Genomic DNA, 19,242 nt, shown 5'->3' on the forward strand with positions numbered 1-19,242 from the left:
AGATAATCGGCTCACAGATGGCGGTGAGGTTGTCAGTCTTACGCGCCTGCCGCCTGTGACCCCCAGAAAGATACCTGGTACTCATTTCTGTTAGAGGATGAGTCGACCACAGGGCCATAGTGCTGCTAGGTTACGTCAAGTGAAAAATCCAATAACATAATCGGGAATCGAACCTGCGACTTTCCGGTTTGTAATATAGTGCCTCAACCAACCACGCTACCGCGTGCCCCAGTGTCGGTAGGAGGAGAACTTATTAAAATGGATCTCAAAGAAATTTGTGTTGGAAGTCTGAACTGTGTTCTTCTGACTCAAGAGAGGGATGATGAACTTTCAGGTTCCATACTAGGAGGATGGGGTGTATTTCCTTAGCTTCTCAAGAACTCTAAAGTCTCTGGAATTAGTTAACCATGAAAACAGACATACTTGTGGAGGAATGCAATGTTGATGGTTCTCCTGTTAACAGGTGGTTACAATTCTGAGCGCGCTGGCAGCAGCTGTACCGGCCATACCAGTGTCGGCCATCGAGGAAAGCTACGGCCACCTGGCCGTAGCGCCTATAGCTCTCTCGCATGCTCCAGCGCTGGAAATCTCACACGCACCCATCGCAATAGCTCACGCACCTGTGATCAAGGAAGTGGAACACGATGTAAGTATCTGATGTTTGTGCTCGAACCCGAGTTATGTAAACAGTGGGCAAGAGTGGAAAGTTCACTTTCATTCCTGTATATTTACTTTGCATACTGTCTGATTATTCCTGAATGAGAGACATGAAAACTACATGCACAATTTTAGCACGCGAAATTGAATAAAATTAACCACTCGTGAGACCTAGGTTAGGATGGAAGGATAATTTCGGTCAAGTAAATTGCTGCCGGCTCTCACCAGCAGAGCCATTCTTGGCTCCGAGTCCCGCTGGACTCATGACCGTATTTTACTGTGTCACGATTACGGGGATCGTAAAACCATTGCCCAGGAAGGATAATATTGTAACACGTGGACCGTTTCGGGAAAATGAACGGGCAAACACGTTGCCTCGGAGAGACTGATTCCTGGAAACCAACTGATTACGAAACATTTTTTCCATGGGTACACACACTGAAAGTTGCAAACACTCAGAGACGAGACCGTTGCTTCGGAATTAACACACGGGTTCCGAGACAACACATTCATGAAGAACGTAGTGGAACCCTTGGAGACATTGATCTCTCTTCGGTTCTCTCGAAGTTATAAAAGGGAGTTCATTTGTGAATCCTGTGAGGAGACGGGGTCGAATACCTCCACCGTGACCGTGTGTGTCGTAGGAGGCGACGAAAAGGGAAATCTCGAATTTGAGACAATAAAATATGGACACGAGTCCCACTGGACTCGGACCCAAAAATGACTGCGCTGGCGAGGACCAGCAGCAATTGTAAACTACGAGGTACAGATCCGTCCTCTCGTCAGAGAGAGAGAGAGAGAGAGCCCAGCATCAGCAAACCCGTAACTGTCAGACAGTAATAAAAATCTGTCATAAGAACCAGATGGGTGCTTTATTTCAAGATAGACTGGCCGGCTGAACGTCGGTGGTAACATAAGCCTCAGACTCAGCCAGAGAAGTTCTGAGAGGAGTCAGAGATTCTTCCTAAAGCGTTCGTCAGACAGACGTTGTTCAGACTAAGTTAAGTGTGTGAGCTGTTATAATTGACTGTAACTGTAAAGAAGTGCCAATAAACCCCACCATCAGACCCAGAACACATTATTATTAGTCACGTCAACCCCCCCCCCATACATGAAAATATTAAAATAAATCTTGAAGAAATAGAATATGAATGTGGACTAGATTCATGTGAATAAGGACGTTGAATAACGGCGGATTCTGTTGTTTAACAACGATGCTGTCAGTATAGAGACGACAGGATTACAGCGTTCGATGCTCTGACGATAAATGGATATGGAGCAGCTGATGGAAACATTATTGAGGGAAAACGAAAGTATTTGACGGAAACCTGCCCCCGTGCCACTTTCTACTACAAATCGAACAGAACTTTGATTGAATTCGGGCCGCCATGTTCGAACCTGAGCTATGGCACATCCAGACCAGCGTTTGTAACACGATAATAAACCTACGGTTCCCATAGAGGGTGGATAATTTCTTGAGTAGCTAATCAACTGTTAGGTTTTTAAACACTCTGCTATATGAATTTGTCATATTATATCTTATCGTATAGGAGAAACATGCCGATCGCAGTGGCCGCGCGGTCTAAGGCATGAACTGTCTTCTCCCAGTTAAACACTGGGATCGTGGGTTCGAATCCCACTCAAAGCATGGATGTCTGTGCCTGTTTATTCTGCGTTTGTGTTGTTCTGTGTGTAGGTAGCGGCTTTGTGACGGGCTGATCCTCCGTCCAAAAAGTCCTACCGACTGTGTAAAAGATCAAAACATTAGAAAAACTGCCAAGTCCCAACAAAGGGCTGTAGAGCCAGAGACAGATATAGACAGAGGAGAAACATGGTACAAGGTTAAGCTTTTGGACATTGCAGACAGCGGCCCTTACTGCAAGAATTTCCTAAAGTGAATGTCACATCAAAAATATATTTTAAAAGCAAATTCAGTCATTTGTTATCTAACAATTATCTATAAAGCTACAAGGCAATTACTTTCTAAATTAATGAATAATAATTATAATGTGGACTTCGTTCAGGACAGTTGTGTTTAATACGGGATCGCTGGTCCTAAGCAGAGTATGGCATAATTTTCCAGTTGTAGCTAGAGGCACAGAAGCCCTCGTTCATAGATCCATGACCGGGAGGACAATATTTAATTTAGACAGTAATACTTGAAATGCAGCGAATGGTAATCGTTCCCTACTTCACAAACTGACATCACTTTACCCTATAGACTGGATATATTTAAACCACGCGAGGTGTACGTATTGCCTATATACGATATTTTCATTATTACTCATTCTAAATAACAGCTGCATGCAAATTTAGATTTAAATTTAGCGGCCTAGGGGGAACGTTCCCACCTAATGACTCAAGGTACGCGGGTTCAAACCCGGCGGAGGTCGTGGAATTTTTAAGGACGGAAAAATTCAGGGAACAAGTCCTCCGGGAGGGACTTTAAGCCGTGTGTCCCGTGTCGTAGATTTACGGCACGCAAAAGAACCTCATGTCTCTAGGAGACCTCTGAGCAAAATTAGGCAACAATTTCCCGCCCAAGTAGTTTCCAATGCCTCTGGTAGATGGGGGAAATATCAGGTACCGACGGCCGACCTCGTTGGCTGAACGGGGCTGATATCACGCACCAGTACCGGTAGGGTATAGCGACAGTAGAAATTAAAGGGGGGCGCACAATGGACCAATAACTGGTCTAAGTGCATGGGGAAACCCACCTCCTCTCATAATACGAATAATAGATTTAAATTTGGATTTCCTAAGTGTAACAGTGGAATATAGGCGACATAAAGAGCAAGAGAATGTTACGACGACACAATTATCCCCTCTTGCTGGAAAAGATATCACTCATGAAGCTGAGCCCTTCTTGAGAAGCTGCCAATTCTGCAGCTACTCAAGAACTTCCCAGTATTTTGTGGAACCTGAAGGTTCATTACCGTGTTCACAAGAGCCCCCCACCGGTCCCTACCCAGAGCCAACTCGCTCTAGTCCATATCATCCCATTTTCTCTCTCTTGAGATCCGTTTCAATATTGTCCACCCACCTACGTCTTGGTCTTCCCTGTGGCCCCTTTCCTTCTGGCTTCCCCACAAATATCCTGTATGCATTCCTCTTCTCCCCCATTCGTGATACATGCCCTGCCCATCTAATCCTCCTTGACTTGATCATTCTAATTATACCTGGAGAAGAGTACAAGTTATGAAGCCCCTCATTATGCAGTTCTCTCCAACCTCCTGTCACGTCATCTCTCTTTGGTCCAAATAGTTTCCTCAGCACCCTGCTCTCAAACGCCCTCAGTATATTTTCTTCCCTTAATATTAGACATCAAGTTTCACACTCATACAAAACCACAGGCAAATTGCAGTTTTGTATATTCTGATTTTTATGTTTTCCAGACAGCAAACGGGAAGACAAAAGGTTCTGGACTGAATGGTAGCAAGCGTTACCCGAATCTGGAAGTGATATAGTAGACCTAAAGTGACAGTTTTATTTGAATTCCTGAAAATAGGAATATATCCGAGAATTTTGGAAAAGGATAACGTGAGACCCAAATTATGTCAATTCAAGTTAAATTTAATGTCGAACGTCGAGACACTAAAGAGAAGCTCTCATTCTGTACGAGGACTGATCTAAAAATTGTGTGGTTTCAGAGGAAAAGTTACCCACACTCATAGTCTCAAAGAGGAATCGAACTGTTGTCATTTTCATTAGGGCTAGAGCTGCACTTACTATGTTTTCTGCCATGGCCTGGCCAAGAAGAACTAATGTCGAAATTTTGAGTAAAAAGCGAATGTTTCGGTGGTATCCACTGCATATCTGAGTCATATAATTTTCCTCATGAGATGCAAATCACAGATTATCATCCGCAACAGCTTCTCTGTAAAGAAAAGGTCCAAAATCCATTAATTCTGAATATTTTAATCTTTCTTCTCACCTGACAATACTGTCAAACAACCCTGTCTATTTCAGTAGAATTGAAGGTTTCGCGGGAAAGCGCTTGGAGAACTGCCATTGGTCCGACCGAGGAGGAGGGAAGAATTTAATATTGTCGCCTGTATTAGTCACTATAGATGGAGCCTGGAATGATGAATAGATTTATTGACCTCTTATAGGCTGTAACTACAAATGTCCACTCTATAAATCACTCCACACTAAGTCTTTTCGATCTACATTCACTTGTCTTTACAGCTCTCCACAACGGCTATTCCTCTGCCGTGTCTCCACTATATGTTTTGTGGGAACGGATCTTAACTTCCGTTGTCCTTTGGTTACTGCTCCGCATTCCTCAACTGCACTGCACTGCACTCACCCGTTCTCCATTCTCGTTCTGATTTGGTTCTGTTCTGTCTACTTACATAGTCCCTGAGCGGACCTAGAGAACATCTCCTGCACCACATCTTCTATTTTGTGACGTCACCACGCACACGTAAACTACGGGCGTTCCGTAGCAACGGCTGTACATGTCACGTATCGTGACACCTCCTCTACTGTTGCTTGCGAACATCACATAGCAACGGCCAGTATCCATAGAGTCAGCTCTTAGTAACGGGTCTATAAGCCACAATATGAATCCTAAATAAATTCGTTGTGATATTGGACGACAGATGGAACTGACCCTGGATCATGTTCCGTGGCTTACTATGTTATTATCTGTGTTCAGCTGTCAGATACTCGTATGTTTACTTCAATAAGAGTCGAAGGATTACAGGTGATGATTTTATTTTTCTTGTACATGGGTATTATTTCCGACCCCTCAAACAGCTTAGTGCTTGGTCTTATATTCTCAACGAAGCCCTGAGAACGAGGTTGGGCCAAATATGATAGCCTCAGACATAAATATTTGCTAAATGATGATCTTTTCATGTCCAATATTTTCTTATTGAATCACTAAATAGAAGAATACAAATTTTTCTCTTCTTTTTTCTGTTTCTTATTTATAAGGCAAGCGAATGTTATGATCTTATGAGGTTTCTGTTCCTCTATGTGTTTTCTGTATCTTCTAATAGATAATAAGTGTACCAGTGATTCATATGAACTTCCTGTAATTTAAAACCTCCCTGAATGCATAATATATACTTCATTGCAATTAAAGTTGGGAGGAGTGGAGGGGGGATCAGACGCACATGCAGCGTGGAGATTGCATAAGGCTACGTTCATTTTTTAAAACAAGTAGGCTAATAATTAGAGAAGTAATTTCTAAGAGGACTTTTTATTTTATGTTTCAGTCCCCACCACAGTACGAATTCAAGTACGGAGTTAAGGACACTCATACTCAGGACATCAAGGAGCAGGCCGAGAAGCGCGTTGGTGACAAGGTTGAAGGATACTACAGTCTGTTGGAGCCTGATGGTACAACCCGCACTGTTAAATACACCGCTGACCATCACAGTGGTTTCAACGCTGTCGTCACGAAGTCCGGACAAGCTGTCCACCCCGCCGCCCCTGTTAAGGTGGCCGTTCCTGTCCAAAAGGTCGTGGCAGCTCCTGTCGTCTCCTACGCCCACGCGCCTCTAGCCTCCCATGAAGATGCTCTTAGTCTGGGCAGTTATGCTCATGACGCAGAACTTATTTACCATTAAGGGATTGATAATGCCAGTTAACCTGATTAATATGATACACGCTTGCGCCTAAATTGATGTACACTGTATGAAACGTTTTATTAATGACAGTTACTGTGGCTGCAGTGGAGAGATATTCCTCATTTCAAGCAAACAGGACATCGCTCTGCTAAACTATATCTTGCCTCGCCGTTTACACACACTTCGCCTTGTAAGTTGATGAAGTTTTCTTGCACTACCCGCCTTGAAAATTGGTCACAAATTACCAGCGTTTCAGGGACCACCTCTGTTCGCATCATCAGGGTCTAGTGACGTGGACAGATATGAGCCTTGCAAGGTCGATAATTTTTAACCAACAGATACGTCTGAGAATCCAAGAAAATTGTATGTATCTTCTTACTTTTTGGGTAGATGCAATTACGCTAAACAGTGTTATTGATTCTGAGAATATTTAACCCTTTAAAGTTCAGTGGTTCCATATGTTTCAACTGTTTTAACATGCCATGTCTCTGCATTCTGCCAACACAGAATATTTGTGTGTTTCGTATGGTTCTCGTAATAAGCAATGATTTTTTTTTTCCAAAACAGCCTTAACCGGGTGGTCTTTGTAGAGGAGAATTAATGTGTTTCCTCTTAGGTACGAACTTCATTTTTTATATCATTTCGAAGAAATTCAACATTTAAAAGGCTAAACATCTTTGATAGTAGAACAGCTTATCGTACTTAATACATGACTTGAGAACTGAAGAACAAATGAAAACTGCCTTTTTGCTTATAAACTTTTAGTTTCTGTACTTTCGAGACAAGAAGTGTTTATACGAACTTTCACTGTAGCATGCCAAATACTACCAGTAACAATGACGCCTGTAAAATTTAAGAGACAAGCCATAACTCTCGTAGAGGATAATATGCAGCAAGTTCTTCATTTGGGTTTGGAGGGGGATTCCGAACTCAGGCGAGAAATTCGGATAATCCTTCCGTCAAATAGAGCTGAAAAATAACGCCGAAAATTCACTTCACAGCAGCGCTCTATTGAAAACTCATTCCATGTGATGACTACGAGTATAAATTCTATCGCAATTAAAATATACATGTGTCATATAGCCTGTCAATATAATGTGACACTTGAAGAATATTGGGATTATTATTGTATATTAGAATTAAATTACTAATATATAATATTAACTGAAACTGGTGTAACTTATTTTCTAGGAGTGTCATGGCGATTATAAACTTGTATACGGCTTCAAACGGATGAAACACTCATCACTGACTTCAAGTCACTTTTACGGATCACGATAATTTATTCTCGCCTATGTTTAATATATTTTACAATATATTTAAAATTTGTGACATGCATATTAACGTCTCGTACTACTCTGCCATGCTAAGTATTTATTGTTAATTCATTCATATTGTTAAACACATATATTTTACTCATCATCGTAATTAGTACACTCATTGAAAGCCATAACTTATTTTCGTTGCCTCAACTTTCTTTGTGCTTTTGTCTATCATAGACGTAAGGACAATTTCAGAGTCTTCTCTTACTGTCAGCCAAATAAAGGACCGATAAGAACTACAGATCGGTTTCATGTGAATGTATGGAGAAATCGTGATGGAAACGTTACTAATTACTTATCAATGGTTACTCAGTACTATAGTGTTCCAGTTAAGACTGAATTTCAGACATGTATTATGGTAATAAATGTTTCTGATGTAACACACTTTTAACTTTATTTAATACCCCTGACTGGAACCCAGGGGAAAAATGAAGTTAAATCCTTTTATTTTTTGTCAGACATAAGAAATTCGAACCGACTTCAGTATCCAGAATGTAATTATGTCATCACTTAATGAGGATGGAGGATACTGTCACGTAATATGTGTGACTATAGACGAGATTCTGAATTGGTGAATAGATTAATGATCATTTATACACTCACGACTCGTGCCTACACTTTAAAGATTACTGACACTCATAGACTAGTGTCCTCAATCTATTACAGTCTCCACTAGCCGTTTCCTGGCAACGAATTTTAATATAGGAACTATAACAGTCTCACTGAATTGCACACTCCAAATATTACACATAAAGTCTTCCCTTCATAGCCACACTCTTGCAACTAACTATTTTCTTCAAAGCCTCCCGTACAGAACTGCCTCTCAACAGACAAGTGCCAGGGCCATAAAAATCAAAGTTGCTTTACGACTGACGGTTTACCGTCAATCAGTTTGCCCTGGCTTCAGGCTCCTTGGGACGCACGACCAGAGACTTTTTCAAGTGAACTCTTGCGATAATTGTCCTAATGTAACATGTTCTCTGGCGAGAAGATGGGTTTGTCTCTTATGATTACGCTTGGCCTTTCATCAAGCGTATATTTCGCTTATATGGAATGTTCTCGAAAAGTCTTCCTTTTGCACTACACACAAGTCCTCTGTCTGGGACGCCCAGATTGCCTTCAAGGTAACTCATTAGCACTGACCACGCAGAAAACTCTATCCCCTGTTCTTGTAGAGGTGTGTTTATCGTGCCCTTGCATAGCAACGGTCACAGCGCGGACCACATAAAAACACCGTTTTCTATTGTTGCATGCGTATGTGTTACGGGTGCTACATAGCAACGGTTGATGTTTACAGTCATTGCTTAGCAACGGGTCTATCGATCATAATATCGTATGATGAAAATTCGTTATTTGTGTTGCTCCTAAATCAAAGATGTCGCAATGGGATGCAGGCTGCAGGAAAATGGAAATTTGTATAGACTTGGATAGTAAACGTCTTAGAAAATGTTCATTTGGAAGACTGAGAATGATTTGGAAGATAACATCATGATGTATCCTAGAGAAACAGACTGTGAAATGAATGCAGCTGACTGAGGGCTCAGTCCACGGTGTCAGTCTGAGTAGAGATACTGAAGAGGCATTTGATAGCATTCCAATGAGCTGAAGCTTCTGGGCGCTTCAAAATTCGATGTCTGCTTTATATCACTCGAGATGAGACCTTAGTCCCAGTGAAAGTGGGGCTTCTGATACGGGAAGGGGGGGGGGGGAACACACTTCGGGGTCTCCAGAACCTGCACCGTGCATTACCGTCTTAAGTTAAATTTGCGTACGGTGATTGTTAATGAAGAAAGCAGTCTTCTGGGATGTGGAGCTGTGTAGATAGTGTGTTACCCGATGTTTCGGAGGGACATATCGCCTCCATCTTCAGGGTAGAAAACAAGAAGAAATCCGCGAGCGAACCAGCGTGAGCAGGTGCAACAGACTGAGTCAACCAACTACGCTACCGCGTGCCCCCAATGAAATTAGGGGAAGAATAAATTCTGGACTTGATTATTTTTATTCAGTTCGGAAAGGGAATGTTGAATGAGCGGTTAATGATAATTTTTCAGCTAGGATTGTGTTACCCCCAGAAACACGGCGATTGTGACGTGCGGAGTGGAAATGATGTATGAGGGATATGTTATGGCCCAAGGCAGAACGCGCACGCTGGGAATGGGCGATTGGCTAAAAGGGATGATAGTTCTGGAGAATAGTAACTTCCAGGACTAATTACTACAACATTAAAAAGAACACAGGTGTAAGAAAAAGTGTCTAAATAACTCAGTCAGTATAGCGAGGGGTTGCCGATCACAGTAGCCGAGCGGTCTAAGGCATTCACTGTCTTCGCTCGCTCGGAAGCCGGGATCGTGGGTTCGAATCCCACTCAGGGCATGGATGTTTGTGTGCGTTTTTCTCTTTTCCTCTACAGGTAGAGGCCTTGCGACGAGCTGATCACTCGCCCAAGGAGTCTTACCGAATTTGTAATATCTAGAAAAACTGAAGTGAACGGAGAAGTTCATGGAGGTAGGCCTAGGTCCACTGGGGCTGTCGTGCCAAGAAAAAAAAAAAAACAGCGAGGGCTTACAGTCTGTATGGCCGGATTTCGAATCCCAGCGGGAACAAGTTATATCATCTCTGAGGCACACGCAGCCTCATGTCTACTGGGTAGAGGGCTCTTACTCAGGGCTAAAGAGACCGGGGCATGAAGCTGACCGCTCGCCTCCATCTAGTGTCGAGGTAAAGAATGGTAGAACTATACCTTAATTACCTCATATTTCTTCATGGCCTAGTGCTTAATCAATTAATTAATTCACTTTACTAGGTTTGAAAATACATTCTTGGATGAGGACAAGCTATGTTTTGGCAAAACTACCAATGAAACATAGGATTGGTAAAATTGAAATTAACTGGGCTAAGGTACTTTAAAATTAATACACCTTAATCAGTTGGGGAATATCATAAAATCTTCGTCAGGATAACCTGTTTTATAGTCGAGATTCAAATGTACCCCCTCCCGAAACCGAAGTAGGTCTTGATGAGGAAAGTGATTCTATACTATCATTTCAGTGGAACTGACAGAACAAACGGATCTTTTTGTAAGTTTTGAGGTTTTCACTGCGATGACTATGAAGAAAGTCGTCTTCTGGGTTTTGGCGCCGTGTATTCTTCGTTTTGGCCGACGTTTCGGAGGAACATACCGCCTCCATCTTCAGAGAAGGTGAATGGCTTGTGAATGCAGAGAATACGAAAACGAAGAATACACGGCGCCAAAACCCAGAACACGACCTTCTTCAAAAGGATCTTTTGTTTCAAATTCTGCTTCTTAGAAGAGAGACCATTTTTTTCTCGGATCTTTAAGAATAAAAAAGAGATTATTATGAGGAATAGCCTGCATAACCAAGGATACGTTCAATTTTGTTAAAAAGAAGTCCTCATTGATAAAGTCGTGTCGTCCTGCATTCGGACTTATACGCTACATCAAAAACAACATGACATGTAATGTAGTAAAATACATTATAATTTTCGTGATAATAAAGATATTTGGTTCTATTTCATTCTATTTGCCATTACGTTCAAGCTCAGGCCGCATATTCTCTTCATATTATAAAGTCTTAATAAGGAATGAATAGGGAGTTGGATGGAAGAGACAGGGAATCTATAAATTTGTTTTGAAGATCAAAGGCTATACCAATATCTCTACTAGCATTCGAACACCGTACCGTCCCAGTCCTTAGCCCATCGTTTGAGTTGACTCTTGCAAAAATTACGTCTCTGAAGATAGAACGTCTTCAAGCAGATTTCATACCTGTTTGATGACCACGTAACGGATAACCAAGAAATGGCGTGTGTTTTACTTAATCTGTATAACTGCAGAATGTTGAAAGAAAATGGATGAGAGGTTTTCTAAGATTCGTTATTTGTTTCTCCCCTCCTTCCCTTGCACAGGCGCAACTCCACTGATAATAATATTACATGAAAGACTTAAAGAAGAATGTGAACTTTTATTAAGTTCTAAAGAATTACCAAAAGAGAACAGTTAAAAATTAAAAATATAAGAAAGTGTGAAGATCTTCACAAGATCCTGATTCACACCACAGATTACACTTGTCTTGCACTGCTGCAGCACAATGCAAACAGTATTAAGATGACTTTTAATTAGTCTTATTTTAGGTAAAAACCAAAAGAGTGACTAGGGAGAATGGCGGAAACTAACAGAGTAAAATGGAAATGCTGAAGTGGAAAAATGTAGCGGTCGGTGGCATTCTAAACAAGGACTGCATAATAACACCTCATGCAGAACTACTATATATATACGTCACTTGTTACTGGAGAATCATTCACTCTGGTGCTGTGACCTACGTCTTATTCTTGTCGCTTTTGCTATCATGGTTTCTTTCGAGGTAAGTTCTCACAAATAGCCATATCTAGAAACATACACAATGAAACAGTACATCTGTACGTACAGACATTAATTTCAAGCGAAATAAAATCAATATACCGAAAATTAACTGTGGAAAGCTACTATCTGCAACATAAATCTAAAAGCAACAATGTCAAAACTTGCTGACATGGTGGTATGAACATTTCTTCTCGGCAGAACAAAGTTTCGATATTCGCTATTTATGAACAGGGCTCTAAGGGCTGTAATGAAAAACAACTTTACAAACATTCTAAAAAGTGAACGGGTGTTAATTAACTCATTGGATATACATAATCAATTTGAAAATTATCTCATTCAAAGATTGTTCCTCCTTATATACTAAATTTCAATCCTAACCCTGTCCCCGTTGAATATAATAAAAACATGCGTGTGTTTACTTAGTAAGCAAAAAGAATAAATCTATCCCTGTAACAGGTCGTGAAGGCCCATAGGGTTGTGAGACGTTGAGGGTCCCACATTATCTAGATAATCGGCTTAAAGATGGCGGTAAGGTTGTCAGCCTTACGCGCCGGCCGCGCTTTAATCCCCAGGAAAATTATTTAATTAATTCCTGATACTCATTTCTGTTAGAGGCTGAGTTAACTCCAGGGCCATAGTGCGGCTGGAAGGATTAGATCAATTGAAAAAAATCCAATGTCCTCATCGGGACTTGAATCCGCGACCTTTCGGCTTGTAGTATAGTGCCTAAAATGAAAATTAATTAAATACTTAAATTGAAAGTGGTTTGTATTAGAATAGCCCCACCTCCAGTTACGTCACAGCAATGGAATTGTTTTGAAGTAACTAAGAGGGAAAGTAACCGGTCGTTAGAAAACACTGCACAATGAGGAGTTTCATGATATGAACAATTCACTAAATACTGTTTGGGTGATAAAATCAAAGAATGTGATATGGGATAGGTATATGCTGTAGAACGCATAGGAGAGACGTGCAGAAGAGTAGGAAGAAATCTGAAAGGAAGAACCACTGTGAAGATGTGGGCAAAGATGGGAAGGTAAAATAAATCTTAAAGAAATGGGCTAGATTCCTTTAGCTCGGTGTTGGGACCCGTGGCAGGCTCTTGTGAGCACGGTGACTAGAGATCAAATTGAATATGAGGAGGGAGAGCTTATGATAGCTGAGCTACTCTTAGCTTCCCGGAAAAAACTCTGCCCCATGCAATTATTTAACAAATTACTTGGCTCTTCACTGAGAAAACGTGTTTGTCATTTTACGCGAACTTTCTTATTTTAGGAATGAAAGGTAAAAGGAAAGCACAGGCAGTAACCTTGCTGTTTTACTTGCATAGGTCGCAGTGATATTCGGCATGTTGCTGGTGATTTCATTTGCACAGCATCACCAAGAACTGCCTCAATATGCTGCAGTGCCATTGGAATATCATCACGGAGAAGTGGAAGTCGAGGAACATCATCACGTGAGTTTCATCTCAGTGCAAATATCGAAATAATGAAATTGAACGGTCCGGTGTATCGGCAAAGTTAATTCGGAGGTTCCCTGGTCGAATATTAGTTGGGAGAGCAGCTGTAGTTTTCCTCATTCGCACCAAAGAAATGCTGCGATAGTACCTCGAACAGGCCACTATTGTTTCCTTCCAAATTTGTCAATGCATCATTCATCTATCGCCCTTTCATTCGACGCTGCATAGACCGCCTAATTACAGCTTTGTAAAAGAACACCCACAAAAATAAAAGAAATAATGGGATCTTTTCTGAATCAGTAAGCCATTTCCCCGATGGTCATATTGTCACTTGTAGGGTGGTACGCGTGACGAAAATAAGGGGTCCTAGTTCGGATGACTGGATTTATTAGCACCGTTGTTACAAATTCTCCTAATCACACTTAAATACATAAATTAAATTTATTAAATGCTGATTAGTTTGAAAAATTTCGAATGCATTGGAAAACAAGACAAGCAGCACAACACAAAACATGAGAGAATACAACCCACCATCTCAAACACATATGCGCATCGAAAGAACTTACTAACAACATAAGAAAACAGTTTCCTGGCCCAGTGTTTTTAACACTTGATGATGACCACATTAGTCGAAACATGTAATGATAAACTTTTTACACAAGTGAACAAAATTTGATAAATTTTATAGAATGTAGTGTTGCACACGAGACTAAAAAAAAATAATCAATACTAAGTGAAAAGTGCGACAGGATGCTACAGTGGATATCACACATCTATCTGAAGCTTGTGACTATTTGAATATTACGGGGTAGATTAATATTGTGTATTCAATGAACTTAATAAATAATGTAAATAACAGTAGGATACTTTCACCTCTTAATTAGCACAAGAAGATTAGCACACTGGAAGAAGTGGCACTCGAATTATTAAACTTATAAGAATGAAATGCTGTGGGGTCCGAGTCCCGAGAGACTCACGACCATATTTTGCTGTCTTAGATTCAATACTCCGTCAACCTCGTGGGTCAGGAACAGGGTGGCCCAGTTATACTCCCAGGCAATTGGTTCCTATTCATCCCCCGCTACGACTCGCTACGCTACGATGGAGGCATTCGAACTCGCTTCAATTCAAAGACAAAGTCACATTGCGACTGACGGTTAGTCAGTAAGTCTTGGTGTCAAGCCACATCTGGGGCTCATGACCAGATATTAATTATTACCGTTTGACAGTTACGGTCTTATTTTTGTTGGGTGCCCTCTCTGACGAGAGTACTGGTCTGTCTTTTACATATGCTGCTGGTCCTTGTCAGTGCGGTCTTTCTCGGGCTCGAGTCCCTTGGGGCTCGCGACCGTATATTACTGTCTCAGATCTGAGACTTCTCTTTTCGTCGCCTCCTACCACTCGCAGGGTCACGGTGGAGGTGTTTGTCCCCGCCTCCACACGGAGATCCCGAATGATATAGCCTCGGAGCGGAATTATAAAAAATATCGCTTCCAAAAGTACTTACATTGCTGCGCGCGGGACGCTGCCTAGCAACGGCTACAATACTGTTGGGTATTTACGAAGCTGTTGCATAACAATGTCCGTTGTCTAGTTGTTCGTTTCGCACTCATTGCCTAACAACTGGTATATATGCCATAATATTTTACATGTGTCATGAGAACCAAAACTGACATAAAAGAAATTTCGCTTCCGTAAAGTTGCATGTTCAACTTATTACATACTCTCAAAACTATTTTAGACAAATTATAACTTACATTGTGTCCTCCTGATAAACAGTACAACACAGATGCAGATAAATTATTTTTTATTACACACGGTGGCGAAGTTGTTCTTATGGCTAATTAAGCACCATTCATGGAAGAAATGTTGCAGAAAGGGCGTATAAATCCACGCATTCCTATACTTGACACTAGAACTTGGTGAAAAACCAACTTCACGTATCAGCAGCATTACCCCCGAGAAAAGAGGTCGCAGTAACAAAGGAATAGTAAGATGGGGGACTTGAAATCCAGTCTGGACTATGTCTTTACCGGAACTTCCGAACCCTGATTCCTCGGTCGTCCAGTCCGCAGTTTATACACTGTACTGACTGCGCTAGTTATTCTAGAGATTCTTCAATTAAATATGCTCTAAATTAATGTACTGAATTGTTACATTTACAGGCCCACCCCAAATACGAGTTCAAGTACGGTGTGAAGGACACACATACTCACGACATCAAGGAGCAGGCTGAGAAACGTGACGGCCATAAGGTCGAAGGTTACTACAAGCTGCTGGAGGCAGATGGCACCACTCGTACAGTACACTACACCGCTGACAAACACACCGGGTTCCACGCGCAGGTGGTGAGGTCCGGACACGCCATTCACCCTATTCACCAGCACCATTAGCGATAAACTCCTTACAATGTTTTCAAGTTAACAACAATGAAATATTATGTTGACAATGTGGCGGTCTAAAATGGATATCGCAAGAGCTGAAAGTCAGGAGGTTTGGAGGACAATGAAATTTGCGAGCAAGAAGGTGCTTATTCGTTTTGTTCATTAAAAAGACATGCTTAAATCTTTCGCGAGAGCTCTGAGTCTGTGGTGAAGCACGTACCCCTGTGTACAACCCCTAAGAACTGTTCATGGGAGTTCAGACAAGGTTTCAGTCCAGTCAGGTCTGTTGCCTAACATGTCATATTTATTTAAGTAAAACTATAAATATGATTTGACTTATTTAACGACATTCACCAATTGCATAATTCTAATAACACTATTAAATTTCATAACACTGCACGCTTGCCGAATATGGTGACCTGGGGTTTAGGGCAGCCCGAAAATTTGGACCGCAGGTTCGACTCCAGCTGGTGGCCTTGCTTTATGTCAGATATTTTGGTTCTATACTGTTCTATGTAGGTTTAAACCTTATGATGTGCCTATCTCCTGCTAAATATCTGAAATAATTCAGTTTCATACAGAGGCCAGACAGTTAATTCTGTGAAAGAACAAGAAAATTGGACTAATTTTTGTACCAAGAATTGCATATTATTTAACAAATATTTACTTACGAATTTATGGAAATGTTTTAAGCTCACCGTACCACATTATTCGATTCTGCATACACCCTTTAGAGAAGGTATTTAAAAAGAATTATACTTTTCCTGGAGAAATTTTGTTTCTATAGAAAATAACAGGTCTCTATGAACGTACGTATTTGCTTATGCTTAGAATACTTTCTAGTCTGCGTGCTTCTCTTTATGGATTAATATTTTCTTAATTATTTTAGGCGAGTAATTGATATATTATTGTTAAAATGGGCGTTTGATAATTTACGATCTCGTAACATTTTTAAATTTTATTAAATTAAGTATTCCTACATTAAAATAAACAGAAATTATCCCAGTATTCTTAAAGATATATTTTTCCAATTAAAAAGAAAACAATCTCGAATAACCCGTTGAGCTGTATACTAAGAAGACAGAATTCTTGGCAGTCAGTTGAAAACAGCTCACGTTCTCAGTTTCACGTAACATCACGAGATCGGAACACGTGTCTAATCCAGGGTCACTCCACTAAGGGCGCAATAGACTTACAGCACACAGATGTTCATTCCATTTACACTGTTTATGTTAGACATAATGTTTATATCATATCAGATCAGCTCAGATCACATCATCATGTCATGTCATATACTATCATACATAATATATTATATCACGTCACATCATTACGTTGGGTATGTTAGTGTTAATTATAATCTCATTTTCATTACAAACTCTTGCAAATGTCGCGTTTAGTTACAATTTTAGTTTCTACTTCCCTGTGATTTTTAAATATTTATTTTCTTTTGAAAAGTTGTTTATCTATTGCTACTAATATTTCAGGTGATATACAAATCCTACATAATATACATAAAAAATATATTAATATATAACGTAAAAATCATTATCGTTAGTAATATTATCACCATCGGAATTATCTTATAACTTTCGTACCACATCTTCCAGTGATCTGAACTTATTACTAACAAAATTTTTTGCAGCATAACGTTACAATACTGATCTCTCTATATTCATTTTGTTAATTCTGGATATCAGAAAAATTTCTTTGGTTATCATTGTCTTAATTCAAATTTAAGTCGGATAGCAACTGGCTACCGGCTGGACGACAAAAGGGTCGGATTTTGAGTCCCAGTAGGGACAAGAATTTTCTGTTCTCCAGAGTAGACCTGGGGCCCACCAAGTCTCCTATCCAATGGGTACAGGGGCTGCTTCCCCGGGGGTAAAGCGGCAGGAGAATAAAGCTAAACACTCACCTCTAACTAGTGCCGAGGTCTAGAAAATTTGGTTCTACACATCCATTCCACCGCACGTCTTAATGGCGTAGTGAAAATTAGTTAAGTACGGGGAAAACTTTACATTTTCTTACATGTTATTGTATATTTATTATGGCATTCCATTTCCCATGTTCGTATTAGATCAGTATATACAAGTGAAATGTTTGTACTGGCTCATTATCATTCAGATATTTCATAATAGATATTTTACTGCTGTGAATTGGTTGACTTTTTATTATTTTTGTATCAGAATGGTCATCATCACTCTCGTCATTAACATAACTGTCATCAAAATGCAAATGATATCGCAATTATATATGCTATTCCCTATAGGCTTGCCATTTTGACTTTCCCATCACTGATATTGCTACCTTTATAATTCCCATTACTTTCGTGATCATTATTGCGCAATGTGATTTTGCTTACACATTTTTATCATTTTTCTTACTGTTCTTTCAATTCCCTACCACTTTCATTATCATCATTATGAACTTTATTATTACCATCACCATGATGAACATCATCGCTAGCATTAGCATCGAAATTTACGAAATTATAACGTACTCAACATCATAATCTTCATGTTTACCATGTCATAATCAGCATCAGAGTATATGTTACTCATGACTGAATATCTGTCGCTTCTTTTACTCAGACTTCCATATTTGTACCCCAAATGTTGTAAGTATATTTTCATGTACTTATTTTTTTATCTTTAATAAAATTATGATGATACTGAGTGGAATATTTCTGTTATAATTTGTGCGTCTCACCTATTTCAGAAAGATTATGGTTTCGAACCCAGCCCATCGGTCCTCCATCCCATAATATGAAGCCTGGTCATGGGTTGTATCTTCGTTGTTTCTTCACCCGTAAATTTGTTTCATATGAGTGGTTTAATTTTGGGGAGGGATGTCGTGTATTAACTTCTTACTTACTAATGAAGCTGAGCTCTCCTTGAGGACCCGCCAATTCTGCAGCTAGTCAAGAATTTCCCAGCATTTATGGAACCCGAAGGTTCATTATCCTGTTCACAAGAACCCTCCACTGCTTCCTATCCTGAGCCAGGTTAATCCAATCCATTCAATCCCATCCTATCTCCCTAAGATCCATTTTAATACTGTCTACCCACCTACGCATTGGTCTTATCCGTGGTTTCTTTTCTTCTCGCCTTCCCACCAATATCCAATATGCATTCGTCTCCCCCATTCGTGCTACAAGCCCCGCCCACCTCATTCTCCTTGATTAAATCATTCTAATTATACTTGGAGAAGAGTACAGGTTATGAAGCTCCTCAGTTTTCTCCAACCTCCTGTCACTTCATCTCTCTTCGGTCCGAATATTCTCCTCAGCACCCTGTTCTCAAACACCCTCAGTCTATGTTCTTCCCTTAATGTCAGAGACCAAATTTCACACCCATACAAAACCACAAGCAAAAATATAGTTTTGTATACTATAATTTTTATGGTCTTGGCCAGCAGACGAGAAGACAAAAGGTTCTGGACTGAATGGTAGCAAGCA

The 19,242-nt window shown here is 40.4% G+C and overlaps 2 protein-coding genes across 2 annotated transcripts; both read left to right on the top strand.

The window, feature by feature from the left end:
* Positions 1–258: 258 nt before the first annotated feature.
* On the top strand, positions 259–6,236 carry LOC111871356 (cuticle protein 7). The gene is made up of 3 exons (XM_023864411.1): positions 259–357; positions 464–646; positions 5,883–6,236. Exons 1-3 carry the CDS (start codon positions 259–261, stop codon positions 6,234–6,236), a joined length of 636 nt encoding a protein of 211 aa, XP_023720179.1.
* Positions 6,237–11,925: 5,689 nt separating this feature from the next.
* Positions 11,926–15,791, top strand: LOC111871357 (cuticle protein 19). The gene is made up of 3 exons (XM_023864412.1): positions 11,926–11,940; positions 13,270–13,395; positions 15,564–15,791. The coding sequence occupies exons 1-3, from the start codon at positions 11,926–11,928 to the stop codon at positions 15,789–15,791; spliced, it is 369 nt and encodes a 122-aa protein (XP_023720180.1).
* The last annotated feature ends 3,451 nt before the right edge of the window (positions 15,792–19,242 follow it).

This window comes from Cryptotermes secundus, unplaced genomic scaffold (genome assembly GCF_002891405.2).
Source record: "Cryptotermes secundus unplaced genomic scaffold, Csec_1.0 scaffold122, whole genome shotgun sequence".
Classification (NCBI taxonomy): domain Eukaryota; kingdom Metazoa; phylum Arthropoda; class Insecta; order Blattodea; family Kalotermitidae; genus Cryptotermes; species Cryptotermes secundus.

Excerpts from the sequence above, each read along its gene's own strand:
- LOC111871356 (XM_023864411.1), top strand. The coding sequence starts at position 259 with ATGGATCTCAAAGAAATTTGTGTTGGAAGTCTGAACTGTGTTCTTCTG. Across the intron at positions 358-463 it reads CCATACTAGGAGGATGGGGT|GTGGTTACAATTCTGAGCGC; the intron begins GTATTTCCTTAG and ends TCCTGTTAACAG. Across the intron at positions 647-5,882 it reads TCAAGGAAGTGGAACACGAT|TCCCCACCACAGTACGAATT; the intron begins GTAAGTATCTGA and ends TTTATGTTTCAG.
- LOC111871357 (XM_023864412.1), top strand. Across the intron at positions 13,396-15,563 it reads AAGTCGAGGAACATCATCAC|GCCCACCCCAAATACGAGTT; the intron begins GTGAGTTTCATC and ends TTACATTTACAG.